Below are 13,401 nucleotides of genomic sequence, written 5' to 3' on the forward strand. Positions count from 1 at the left end.
AAAAGACCCCTACTATTACTGTATTATTATCAATGAGTTTATGTTTGTTTTTAATTGATATAAATATTTATGCCCCTAATATGGGAGCAGCTAAATATATATAATTGTTAGATTTTCTTGTTGGATAGACCCCTTGATTATAGTACCCTTCTTCATTTCTTGTTACAGTTACTGTTTTACAGTCTAGTTTGCCTGATATATAAGTATGGTATTCTGGCTTTCTTTTGTCATTCATTAGCATGATAGATGGTTCTCCACCCCCCTCACTTCCAATGTGCAGATGTCTTTGGGTCTAAATTGAGTCCCTTGTGAGCAGCATATTGATGGGTCTTGTGTTCTTTTCCATTCTGTTACACTGTGTCTTTTGACTGGAGCACTGACTCCATTTACATTCAGAGCGATAATTGAAAGATAGGATTTTAGGGCCATAGTGTTACCTGTAAAGTTGGTGTTTCTGGTGATGTTCTCTGTTCCTTTGTAGTCTTTGTTGCTTTTGGTCTTTTTTTCCCCAAAGATTTCCCCATTAATACTTCTTGCAGGACTGGTTTAGTGGTCACAAACTCCTTTAGTTTTTGCTTGTCCTGGAAACTCTTTATCTCTCCTCCTATTCTGAATGACAGCCTTGCCAAATAAAGTATTCTTGACTGCATATTTTTCCCATTTAGCATTTAGCACATTGAATATATCATGTCACCGCTTTCTGTCCTGTCAAGTTTCTGTGGACATGTCTGCTGCCAACCTTATGTGTCTACCCTTGTAGGTTAAGGATATTTGTCTCTAGCTGCTATCAGAATTCTCTTTAACTTTGTATTTTGCAAGTTTCACTATGATATGTCTTGGAGTTGACCTGTTTTTATTGATTTCAAGAGTTCTCTGTGCCTCTTGGACTTGAATGCCTGTGTCCTTCCCTAGATTAGGGAGGTTCTCAGCTAATATTTGTTCAAATAAACCTGCCCCCTTTCCTGCTCTCTTTTCTGGGACTCCTGTAATACAGGTTTTATTATGCTTTGCAGAATTGTTGAGTTCACAGAGTCTACATTTGTGATCTCATAATTTTCTTTCCCTCTTTTCAGCTTTGTTATTTTCTATATAATTTTATCTTCTATATCACCTATTCAGTCCTCTCCTTCTTTCATCCTTGTTGTGATTACATTCAGTCGGTTTTGCATCTCAGTTATAGCATTTTTCATTTTGCCCTGAATACTTTTTAGGTCTTTTATCTCAGCAGTCTCCTTGCTTGCTGGGGGCAGGGTGGTGGGGTAGGGGTATTTGGACCTTTAACTAGATGTACTTTGATTTGTTTATTAATATAAGCCTGAAAAAGGAAAAAAGCCCTAATCCAAGCATAGGAAAAGGAGCAAAACAGCAAACAAACAATAAAGTATAAGCTTGATTCCAAAGAATAATAAAGAAGGAAAAAAGAAAAGAAGAAGAAGAAAAAAAAACCTGATCCAAAAAAAGGAAATAATCCAACAAATGAACAAAAACCTATAAGACTGATGCCAAAGAAAAAGAAGGGGGGGGGGACCCAAAGTAAAAATATTTTAAAAAATTTAAAAAGCTTGGTTCTATTTCCACCAGAACTGAGGCTGATGCTTTTGAGCACTCTATGATGGGTAGAACTGCTACATGCAAGGGGCGTGTGTTGGTCTGAGAGAGAGGTCCTCTGTGCTGGCTCACAATCAGACCCGTCCTTATAAAGATGCCCCTGTGGGCTGTAGGGAGCAGAGTTTGCTGTAAGCAACTCCAGCCTCCACTGGAGGCTCTGTTTCTCTCTAAAGTCTAACTGTGCTGGGCTGTGGGGAGTGGTGGAAGATGACATCATCACCCCCTCCCTCTCCTCCCAGAGAGTGAAGGGGAATTCCCACTCCCCACTATTCAGGAGGCCCTCACAGAAAAGCAGTCTCCTCTCCTGTGTCCCAGGCTTTTGTCAGATCCCTGCCCTTCCTCTTTGTATCTGGCCACCGGCCTACCCAGCACCACAGTTCTGTTTTATCTCTGGCCAGTGGCTGGGATTCAAAACTCCAAATCTGGAGCACCTGGGTGGCTCAGTCATTTAAGTGTCTGACTCTTAATCTTGGTTCAGATCTTGATTTCGGGGTCATGAGTTCAAGCCCCACCTTGGGCTGCAGGCTACATTAAAAAGAAGAAGAGGAAGATGAAAAAGAGGAAGAGGAGGAAGAAGAAAAGACAAGAAAGGGAGGGAGGAGGAAGGAAGGAAAAGAAGGAAAGGAAAGGAGGGAAGGAAAGAAAAGAAAGGAAGGAAGAACGAAAGAAGAAAAAAGAAAACCTCCAAATCCTAAAGGGCCCAGCAAAGCATGGATTCCATCTCTCCCCCCCCCCCCACCCCAGGAGGGCTTTGCTGTGTACCAGGCACTGTTGTGTCCCAGAAAAGCACTCGCAAGGCTGCACTTGGTGGCTGGAGTCTGTTTTGACACACAGAGGAAAAACTGCAAGCAGGTTGTCTGCCCTCTGCCTGCGCCTGTTTTATGCTGTTGAACAGTCACTCAGTGGCTCCCAGCAGTCCTTTTGTCCTTGGAGAGGCAAATACCCTCTTCCAAATGTACTCGAAGAAGGGGAGTAATCTCTCCCAGTATGACCCAAGGGATCCCCTCATCACAGTGTATTGTACGAACCCTATGCGCTGCTCTCTTTCCTGCTCTTTTTCCCTGACTTTTCTCTGCAAAAAGGACTCCCTCCATTTCATGGCACTGCAGCTTTTCTGTCCCCCAGTTCACAGCTCTGAATCTCACATCTGCCATACTCTCTCTCCAATTGTGCAGATTGTTTTCTTAATCCTCAGATTGATTTCCTAGTTGGAGAATGAGTTGATGAGAATTCTCAGAATGTATTTGAGAAGAAAATATACTTTTTAAATAGGGAATGAAATAAAACAGCAAAATAAATGAAAAAAAAAATTCTGTTTAAGCAGTCCCAGGTGTTGATCATGTTATGTGTTCATTAGTCGTACTCTTTCCCACCAACAGATGTATAGGTCTATAGATGCAAAGGTGGTTTGTTTTTTTTTTTAATGGTTCTATGGAAATAAAAGGTGAAAATAATCAAAGAACAACAGCAGTGAAATAAAGAATTCTACGCATGTCCACTTCCTTTGTATTCCCTCCTGGCTTAATGAAGGAGCCCACCTGGGCTGGATTCTGAGTAGGACTTCTTTTCTCCTAGCCCCTGGAGACTTTCCCGTATCAGCAGATGCCTCACCATAAAAGGGGCTTCACTGTTTCATTCCTGAGCACCTCAGAGTTCTTATTTTCTCATAGAATTTGATTAGGACAAAAACATGATAAATGGATCACATTTTATGTTTCTTCTGCTGAAGACTTAAAAAATAATAGGTGGAAGGAATGTGCTCCACTGAAGACTTAAAAAATGGAAAGGAACACCTGTATAAAGGATGTGATAAAAATTTCTTCCATGAAATCAATTACAACTTAAAGGGATAACCAGGAGTTCTATAGAAAGAAATATCAAGGGGTTAATCATAAAATTGATATATTCAAAGACAAAGTTCAGCTTTAAGACACTATAATTGTATGGGGTGCCTGGGTGGCTCAGTTGATTAAAGCCTCTGCCTTCGCCTTGGGTAATGATCCCAGGGTCCTAGGATCGAGACCTGCATTAGGCTCTCTGCTCAGCAGGATGCCTGCTTCCCTTCTTCTCTCTCTCTGCCTACCTGTGATCTCTGTCTGTCAAATAAATAAATAAAATCTTTTAAAAAAATTTTTAAAAAGAGACTATAATTGTAGATAATATAAGTAGAGCAAACTAGGAATATAATGTGAAGTATTTTTTGTAACTGTTTGTTACTAGTCTTTCAGGGGCACTTGGGTGGCTCAGTCTGTTGAACATCTGACTCTTGGTTTCAGCTCAAGTCGTGATCCCAGGGTTGTGAGGTTAGGCCCCATGTCAGGCTCCACGCTCGACATGGAGTCTGTTCAAGCTTCTCTCACTTCCTTTTCCCCTTCTCCAACTTGTGCTCATTCTCTCCAAAATAAATCTTTTTTTTAAAAAAAAAGAGTCTTTCAAGGACCTACTGAGTGACTAGAAGCTGAATATAAAGGAGTACATACTGTGTGATTCCATTTAACTATGAAATTCTAGAATAAGGAAAATTAATCTGTAATGATAGCAATCAGATCGGTAGTTGGGAGTGGTGGTTAACTGCACAAGGGTACAAGGGAACTTTCTGGGTAAATGGAAATGTTCTGTGTCTTGATTAGGGTTGTGGTAACATGGGTGTATTCATTTGTCCAACTCTTTGACCTGTACACACAATATGAGTGCATTTTTTAAAGTGAATTATGTCTCATTAAAAAAAAGATTTTAAAAGTCTAAAATAATTTTTAAGTTTTTCTTGGACTTCTGTGCTATAAGACAAAAAAAGTTTGTGGAGGTTTTTTTAATGGTTTGTGAACCATAAATTGTAAAATACAGCAGTCAAATTATTGGTGTCTCTTTTTCTGAGCATTTTTAAAAATTTAAATTCAATTAGCCTACATATAGTACATTATTAGTTTCATATGTAGTGTTCAGTAATTCATCAGTTGCATATAATACCCAATGCTCATCACATCACATGCCCTCCTTAATGCCCATCACCCAATTACCCCATCCCCCTACCTACCTCCCCTCCAACAACCCTAGTTTGTTTCCTATAGTTAAGAGTGTCTTGTGGTTCTTTTCCCTCTCTGATGACTTCCCATTCAGTTTCCCTCCCTTCCCCTATGATCCTCTGTGGTGTCTCTCATGTAACACATGAGTGAAACCATATGATAGTTGTCTTTCTCTGATTGGCTTATTTTGCTCAGCAAAACACCCTCCAGTTCTATCCACATTGGTGTAGATGGTAAGTATTCATCCTTTCTGATGGCTGAGTTATATTCCATTGTATATATGTATACACCATATCTTCTTTATCCATTCATCTGCTGATGGACATCTCAGCTCTTTCCACAGTTTGGCTATTATGGACATTTCTGCTATGAACATTGGGGTACTGGTGCTCCTTCAGAATCTTTGAGGTAAATACCTAGTAGTACAATTGCTGGGTCATAGGGTAGCTCTATTTTTAACTTCATGAGGAACCACCATCCCATTTTTTCTGAGCATTTTTAAAGCAAAAATAGAATACTAACTTCTGGGAAGGTGATGTGGTATTATCTAGGGAACAGGAACTGGCCTGGGAAGAATGTGGCTACCAAACACACTTGAAGAAACACTGTTGTTATAACCTTTCTGGCTGTGTGGTGCATTGTGTTAAGTTCAGGTCATCTATGCAGCCAAATCTTGTACTCTGTCCCTTTTGTATATTGGTGAGAAATCCCACTGTGTATAAAATACTCAGATCTTCCCGCCTCTTTCTTTTCTTTTTTTAATTTTTTTATTTATTTGACAGACCAAGATCACAAGTAGGCAGAGAGTTAGGCAGAGAGAGAGAGGGAGGAGGGAGCAGGCTCCCTGCTGAGCAAAGAGTGGGATGTGGGGCTCGATCCCAGGACCCTGGGATCATGACCTGAGCCGAAGGCAGAGGCTTAAGCACAGAGCCACCCAGGCGCCCCTTCTTTTCTTTTTTAATTTTTAATTTTTTAAAAAAGATTTTATTTGTTCGACAGAGAGGGAGTACATGCACTGGTAGGGGGAGCAGGACAGGGAGAAGCAGGCTCCCTGCTGAAAAGGAAACCCAATGCAGGGTTCAATCCCAGGACCCTGGGGTCATGACCTGAGCCAGAGGCCAATACTTAACCAAATGAGCCGCCCAGGTGCCCCTCTTTTCTCTTTTTAAATAACCTGATTAGATTATTTGAAATTGAGACCGAGACTAGAGATATCAGGAGCAATGAATTTCATAAGGAGGGAAAGGCTTTTATGCAAATGAAATCAGAAATGCCAAGATCCAGCAGTTCTGTTTCTCTTTAAAGATTTATTCATTTATTTTAGAGAGCACACAGGTGAGGCAGAGGGGCAGGGGGAGAGGGAGAGAATCTTAAGCAGACTCCCTGCTGCTTGCAGAGCCTTACATGGGACTTGATCTCCCCAACCCTAAGATCATGACCTGAGCCAAAATCAAGAGTCCGCTGCTTCACCAACTGAGTCACCCAGACTCAGATGTGTTTCTCTTTTTTAAAAAATGACCTTATTTTAAAAGATTAACGCTCATGCTGAAAAGATATTATGATGAAAATACTATAAAACTGAAGTGTCACTAGACTAGGATTAACATCTTGAAACAAGACACCATCTATTTAGACTATTGGGCCAAAATTTCAATTGTAGCTAAGCAATTAAATTATCAAAAGAATGGGAGAAAATTCCTAAAATGTATTCTGCATCAGCTATCCTCTACCAACCCCACCCCTCTGGTAATAGGTTGTAAGGCACTGCTAAGAAGGGAAAACTTAGACAAATCTCAGCAGCCAGGTCTCAGGAACACTGAGATAGACATCTGTTCCCTCTTCTAATGACAGTGCTACCTTTCATACTCTACATGTCTATGTACCTGTTCAGAATTCCTCAGGTTTGTTGGTGATGCCACCCAGTGCAAGGACTCCTGCAGAGCAACATTCTCACACCATTGACACACTCCCTGCTGGCCTATATTGATGGCTGCCTTTAGCCAGAGTAAGTTTCCAGTTCCTGCCTCTGGGGACCAGGCTGGCAGGCCACTTGACACAAAGCTTGGCAGCATGTGCAGAGGAGCTCCCTGAGAAAGGAGCTCTTGGTTTGGTGAAATCCTTCCCAGAGACTTGATCTTGGTCAAGGCTTCTTTTATGTTCTTTAATTTTTTTTTTAAGATTTTATTTATTTATTTGACAGAGATCACAAGTAGGCAGAGAGGCAGGGAGAGAGAGGGAGAGGCAGGCTCCCCACTGAGCAGAGAGCCTGATGCGAGGCTCGATCCCAGGACCCTGAGATCATGATCTGAGCCAAAGGCAGAGGCTTAACCCACTGAGCACCCACGTGCCCCACGTGCCCCTTATGTTCTTTTACTTAAAGTCACCCCTCCTTGTTATCCCTGCCAAAATGTGCTCTCACACACACAAATGCACTAAAACCTTAGTATTTTGTACTAACTCTTTCAGATACTTCAGTATCTGTGGTCTTATTTTATCCTTCCAGGAATCCCTTGAAGTTGATAGAATAGGCATTTTTCCACTTGAAAGATGAGAAAATGAAGATATAGATGGACCTAATACTGATATCTAGTTAGTAATATCCTGGGAACAACATCCAGAGTTGCTGACTGCAAACCTGTTCCTTTTTCTACAATACACACTTTCTGTTTCCCTGTTTCCTCTCTATTAAACCTTCCAGCATGGGTGTTTAATCTCTTATTTCCTAAGGTGAGAGTTCTTTTACCAAGCCTTGTTTGTCTGGTGAGGGATATTTCTAAGGGACTGAAGGACTGCCATCCAAGTCTTGACTATAACAAGGGTCATCAAGTGAGGCCTCTCAATGATGTGGAGATTAAGAGTTAAGTTTAGTGCAGCTATAATTTTCTTACAACACTCTAATGTATGTGCTAGATATATTCAATAAAATACTCCTTAACTCTTTCCTTCCCTTCCAAGATGATCTGAGTGTAGGAAAAGGAAAATTATGTATCTGAGTAAAAAAGCAACTTGCAAAAAATTGCTAAAAGTTCAAAATTAAATATTACCCATTATTTTTGCATGGACGTTCTCAGAGAAGAGTTTCCTTGGGATGAAGTTGTCCTTTGCAGCTGTTGACTTCCTGGTATAAGTTATTAGAAGCTGGAAATTAGTAAGTAATAAATAAAAGTAATAAGTTGTGGGGCACCTGGGTGGCTTAGTCTGTTGAGTGCCGACTCTTGACTTCAGCTCAGGTCATGGTCTCAGGGTCATGGGACCAAGCCTTGCCTTGAGCTCCATGCTCAGTGGGGAGTCTGCTCCCTCTCCTTCTGCCCCTCCCCACGCCTGTGTGCATATGCACTCTCTCAAAATAAATTTTTTTAAAGTAATAACTCATTAGATATTGCATATAGCCAGTTAGTATCTCAGTAGTATCTATAAGTATATTCTTCTAGGAACCAAAAAAGACATAAAAAATCTGTAAACACTTTTTAAATTTACATTATATAAAAGATAGCAGTGTTTGGTAGGTCTTTGTTTTGTTTCGATTTTGGCAGTAGTCACTGTTATAATTCAGTTATCAGTATGTAATCTTGATAATCAGGCCTGGCAGTTGCTCTTTCTTTTGTAATGAATCACAATGAGGAGAAAAGTTCTAGTGAAAAGGTGTGATGAGCCACTTTATCACTAAAACTCATCATCCAATGGAGAGGTCAGCCTCCACTCATGGAATTTGAACTGTGTGGTGATCCATTAAGTATTACCAAATTGACAGAAGTAGCCCCTTTTTAAATGTGTGGACAATATTTGCTGTTTTCTGATTATAAAATCAATACAAGAGAGACCATAGAGCATATAGGCTATGGGTTCACTGGCTTTGGAGTTGGAGAAGGCTTGGCTGCCATACATACTTGGTCACTCATGACTATGTGATCAAAACTCTCTAAGCTTTGGTGTCCTTATCTATAAAATGGGAGATACTACTTATCTGTAGGTATATATCTATAGAGGTATTATGTGAAGATAAAATAAAGCCAGTAAGATGCTTAGAACAGGGCCTAACCTAATAAAGGAAGTTAAAAAAAGAAGAAAATCAAAATGACTAGTAAACCACAAGCCACTGTTAACATGTTGACATGTTGGCTCTCAGGCTTTTTTCTGCTATACACACATATACACCAGTATGTACACATTTCTTTCAACCTTTTCCAAAATTGGGATTTTTGTTTTGTTTTGTTTATTTTATTTTATTTATTTATTTGACAGATTACAAGTAGGCAGAGAGGCAGGCAGAGAGAGGGGGGGAAGCAGGCTCCCTGCGGCAGAGAGCACGGATGTGGGGCTCGATCCTAGGACCCTGAGATCATGACCTGAGCCGAAGGCAGAGGTGAATTGGGATATTTTATATATAATCTATAACCTGCTTAAATTTTTCCCATGTATTTTTTTTTTCCAAGCTGTGTTTATTTGGGGCACCTGGTGGCTCAGTAGGTTAAAGCCTCTGCCTTTAGCTCAGGTCATGATCCCAGGGTCCTGGGATCGAGTCCTGAGTTGGGCTCTCTGCTCAGCAGGGAGCCTGCTTCCCTGCCTCTCTGCCTACTTGTGATCTGTCTGTCAAATAAATAAATAAATAAATAAATAAAATCTTAAAAGAAAAATATGTGTTTATTTAGGGATACCTGGGTGGCTCAGTTGGTTAAGCATCTGCGTTTAGCTCAGGTCATGATCCCAGGACCCTGGGATCAAGTTCCACATCAGGCTCCTTGCTCAGCAGGGAGCCTGCTTCCCCCTGCTTGTTCTCTCTCTCTCTCTGACAAATTAATAAATAAATCTTTTTTTTTTTTTAAGATTTATTTGGGAGAGAGTGCATATGTGAGCAGGGAGGGGTGGGGGAGAGAATCTCCAGCAGATTCCCCCCTCATCATCCCCCCGCTCCCGTAGAGCCCAATACAGGGCTCAATCCCATGACACTGGTATTACAACCTGAGCCACAATCAAAAGCCAGGCATTTAACCCATTGAGCCACCTGGGCTCCTCTCCCATATATCTTTATATTGCCCTTGACATTAAAATTTACTAAAACAGATTTTCATGATCTCATAATACTGTAACATGATTAAACATATTTAATCACTGCCTCCTTATGAGATTTGTTATTTCCAATATTTTACTATTATTAATGCTGCTATTTTTTTTAAGAGTTTATTTATTTATGTGAGAGAGAGCACAGAGGAAGAGTAAGATGGAGAAGCAGACTTCCAGCTGAGCTGAGAGCCTGAGCAGTTTGAGTTTGAACTTTTTCATATGTTTATTAATTCCTGGCATTACTTCAGCAAAATACTTTTTTTTTTCTTTGAGAAGTTGTTTATTTATTTGTCAGAGAGCACAAGAAGGGGGAGTGGCAGGCAGAGGTAGAAGCAGGCTCCTTGCTCAGCAGTGCCAGACTCAATCCCATGACCAGAGCCAAAGGCAAACACTTAACAGACTGAACCACTCAGGTGTCCCAGTGAAAATACCTTTTAATGAATGAATATAACCTGTAAAAGTTTTTTAGGTAGGATCTCAAGCTTATAGAATAGTGCCAGGTACATAATAAGTACTCAGAAAATATTTTTGGCATGAAAATTAGATGAATGGCAAGAATATTAACTATCATATTTGTTTCAGATGGTGTCAAGTCTTAATATCATTGCCTTGTATACATACAAAGATAATGCTATCTTGATTCTTAGTCTTATACCCTAATTTTTTTCCATTCTTTTCTACCCCTACAGTTCATCCATGAGCTCGGATTTCCCACATTACAACTTCAGGATGCCTAATATTGGATTCCAGAATCTGCCTCTCAACATATATATTGTGGTTTTTGGCACTGCTATATTTGTCTTCATCCTCAGTTTACTCTTCTGTTGCTACTTGATTAGGTAATCAATTTTCATTCTTTGTTACTTCAGACTATGTTAAACAATCAATTGTAAATCAGTTCTTTGCCCTTATGTTAAAAAATTATGTAAGTGTGATAATGAGCAAATTTTCTTTCTTTTTTTTTTTTTTTAAGTTTGCTTATTTAAGCAATCTCTACACCCAGTGTGGGGCTCAAACTCACGAACCCAAGATCAAGAGCTGCACACTCCTCTAACTGAGCCAGCCAAGCACCCCAATAATTAGCAAAGTTTCTAAAATTAAGGTTGCTTAATATTTTAACCTTCTGCGTGTTAGTTACTTATCAGTAAACACCTTTATAAAGTCTTCAATCCTTCCTGCTGATGAAATGTTTTACACTAGAGAAGAAAATTGTCATTTATTTTTCTAACGTATTAGTACCTGGTCTAGGTACACTTACGTCATTTTCTGTTCCCAAGATTTAATCTACATTCACAGATTTCAGGGCATTTTTTCAAGAAGGGTATTACATCATTGTCAGCTAAAGTTATTAGGGATCAGAAAACATTGTCCAAGACAAGATCTGAGCCTTTAAACAGGTTCTTGTGATCTCTTAAGATTTCAAGCTCCTTTGGTCAGGTGTTCAGGTGATTGATTATCTACATAAAACACTAAATATTCAGGGCACCTGGGTGTCTCAGTTGGTTGGGTCTGCCTTTGATTTGGGTCATGATCCCAGGGTCCTGGGATCCCATGGGTCCTGCGTTGGGCTCCCTGCTCAGCAGGGAGTCTACCTCTCCCTCTCCTGCCCCTCCCCCTACTGCTCATGCCTCTCCCTCTTTCTCACAAATAAATAAAAACTTTAAAAAAAAGCCACTAAATACTCCACAAGCTCTACAGCACATATACAGATAAGTGACACCTCACTTGAAAAGGAGTAATGGATTTGGCCAGTAAAGATTCACAGTTCACTTACTTATAATTATTTAATGAAGTATCTTCTTCTTATAAGTTTTTAGATAGGATCTAATTTTCAAACCCAAAACTCAGACTACAAAAATTCGTAAACTATATTGTTCAAAGAGTGTTATAAGAAAGAGTAGAAAAACTGGGTTTTACTAAACAACTATACTTCTAACAATTTTTAGTATTTGCATAATATGTGATTATGGTCAAGGTAAATACCATCAACAGATATCTTTCAGCAATAATTAATTGTTTCCACCAGTGGTCACTCACTGATGGTAAAATTCAAACACTTCTAGTGTGTATTTCCAGTATTCTGACAAGTGAATTTATATTCTTCATAAAAAGTGAATCTTTTCTGAAGCTCTCACAAAATATAGTCACCTCTTATCTCATAGATATGCTGGTTAGTTATGATTTTTAGGTCTTTATCAGAGTAATGAACACTTTAGCTCATGTAATTATAGCATTAGGAAAAGAGTTTTTAAAAAATCTATTTCCATAAATGCCTTCTTTCTAACATTTCTTTAATAATAGTTTGATAGGGGCCTCTGAGTGGCTCAGTCCCTTAGGCATCTGCCTTCCACTCAGGTCATGATCCCAGGGTAGTAGGATCAAGTCCCACATCAGGCTCCCTGCTCATCGGGAGTCTGCTTCTCCCTCTGCCCCTCATCCCATTCATATGCTCTCATGTACGCTCTCTCGCTCGCTCTCAAATAAATAAAATCTTTAAAAATAATAATAGTTTGATAAATTTTATATAAATATTCAGCTTATTTTTTTAAATTAAGGAATTACCCATAGCAAAAATAGGTCTTTGTAACTTTAAAATAATTATCTCTGGGGAAGATGGCAGAAGACTGCTGATTTTTTTGTTGTTGTTCCTTTTCTCAGACCTACTAAATTTTTTGGTAATTCCCCTACAGATAGTGGTTTTTAACTAAGAAATTTGTTAACTTAATATTTGAAACCAAATTATATTTTAAAAGAAGATAAAAATAATAAAACATAACAAAATATCTTTAAAGGCTTATTAAAGAAGGGGTTTTATATATATAAAATATTCTAAAGTATTGTAAACAAGCTCATAGTATAATTTTTATTACTATGTCAAAGAATTAATTAAGCCTTTAACCTTCCTGTTTTAAGAAAAACACTAATATACCAATTGTGATTCTGTGTAAATCTTTTGAGAAATCAGTTGTGAAACACCATTTTACCTCATTGTATTCCTTTTTTTTTTTTTTAAAGATTTTATTTATTTGACAGACAGAGATCACAAGTAGGCAGAGAGGCAGGCAGAGAGGAAGTAGAAAGAAGGCGCCCCGCTGAGCAGAGAGCCGGATGCGGGGCTCAATCCCGGGACCCCGAGATCATGACCTGAGCCAAAGGCAGAGGCTTTAATCCAATGAGCCACCCAGGCGCCCCATACCTCATTGTATTCCTTCTAATAACCAGGCAAATAGGTAAAGAGAAAGGGAAAAAATGATAGCGTTGTTTTTACATTATTATTACACTTCTTTTTATCCTTTCTGTATGCTTATTATTCAGCTAACAAAGCAAGTGGGGATCTGCGACACTAAAATAAAATTACCTTGTCTAATCAAAGAAGCCAGTCAAGTTTAAACATTTCTAAATTTCATTTCCAAGTCAGTGGTACCATTTTGGAAATTAAATAATGATCTAAGGACCTTTTCCTGATGATCCCAGTTTGTTACTTTTAACCTTTCGTATGTTAAATTTGGATTTAACAAGTCTTGCAGTTAATCTGGAAATTCATGGATTCGGCTCTTTTAAAATGATCCAAGCCCATTTTTGAACATAACTTAAGGTCTCTAACACCTTTCCAGGAGGCTCTTCTGTTCTCACGCAGAGAGATCCCTCTAGTCACACCAGACTCATCAGAACCTTAGGAGGAACATAAGAGTACAATCACAGTCTTATA

The 13,401-nt window shown here is 39.2% G+C and overlaps 1 protein-coding gene across 1 annotated transcript in view; it reads left to right on the forward strand.

The window, feature by feature from the left end:
* The window catches only part of LOC132021758 (RING finger protein 24), a 104,629-nt gene that overhangs the window by 53,625 nt on the left and 37,603 nt on the right, over positions 1–13,401 (forward strand). Inside the window, exon 2 of the mRNA XM_059406605.1 lies at positions 10,382–10,531. Coding sequence (XP_059262588.1) covers positions 10,389–10,531 — 143 coding nt within the window. The 5' untranslated portion in view covers positions 10,382–10,388. The remainder of the gene's footprint in view (positions 1–10,381; positions 10,532–13,401) is intronic.

The sequence above is a fragment of the Mustela nigripes genome, chromosome 7 (assembly GCF_022355385.1).
Source record: "Mustela nigripes isolate SB6536 chromosome 7, MUSNIG.SB6536, whole genome shotgun sequence".
NCBI classification, from domain to species: Eukaryota; Metazoa; Chordata; class Mammalia; order Carnivora; family Mustelidae; genus Mustela; species Mustela nigripes.